The sequence below is a fragment of the Malurus melanocephalus genome, unplaced genomic scaffold (genome assembly GCF_030028575.1).
Source record: "Malurus melanocephalus ecotype Western Australia unplaced genomic scaffold, MMel_1.1 scaffold_113, whole genome shotgun sequence".
NCBI lineage: Eukaryota > Metazoa > Chordata > Aves > Passeriformes > Maluridae > Malurus > Malurus melanocephalus.
The window spans coordinates 1685147-1685723 of record NW_026623345.1 but is presented as its reverse complement, the minus strand read 5'-3'; the positions used below and the strand labels follow the sequence as shown (position 1 = coordinate 1685723).

The window sequence follows — 577 nt, the reverse complement described above, 5'->3', positions numbered from 1 at the left end:
CCGGGGGCCGTCGGGGAGCGCCGTCGGGGCCGCGGGCCAGGCGGGCCGCCTGCTGCCGCTGCAGGCTCTCCATCACCGCCGCCAAGCGCAGCCCCCCCGCCGCCCCCGGCCCCCGCGGCGGGGCGGCCGGCTGCGGGCACAGGGCACGGCCTCAGCGCGGCCGCCGGRGCCGGAGCAGGAGGAGGAGGAGGGAGGGGAGGAAGCACCCCCCACCCGCTCTCCCCGCCGCTCCCGGGGGCCTTGCCCAAAAGTTGCCCGCGGAACCGTCGCTGTGCCGGGCGCGGCTCTCGCCGCCGGAGAAGCTGCCTTCCCCGCCGGGACCACCCGGCACCCTTCCCCGCCGGGACCCGACCCTCCGGTACCACATCCCCACTCCGCCGGGGGACCCCTTCCCCGCTCCTACGGCGGACGGRTCCGACCGGGAACCCCGTCGCTGTGTCGCGGGGAACGTCCTTCCTCGCTCCCGCTGGGGACCCRCGTCTTGCTGGGACCTCCGCCCCAGTTCCACTGGGAGCCGCGTCCTGCCGAGGACCCCCTCCCTCCCCGGTCCCAACGGAGACATCCGCCCCGACGGTCC

At 78.4% G+C, this 577-nt stretch overlaps 1 protein-coding gene across 1 annotated transcript in view; it reads right to left on the bottom strand.

Annotated features, from left to right (window-relative positions):
• ARID3C (AT-rich interaction domain 3C) overlaps window positions 1-109 on the bottom strand; it is an 18713-nt gene extending 18604 nt beyond the window's left edge. Inside the window, exon 1 of the mRNA XM_057369671.1 lies at window positions 1-109. This exon is cut by the window's left edge and continues 224 nt beyond it. Within this exon, the coding sequence (XP_057225654.1) occupies window positions 1-73 (73 nt within the window). The 5' untranslated portion in view covers window positions 74-109.
• Window positions 110-577: the final 468 nt, after the last annotated feature.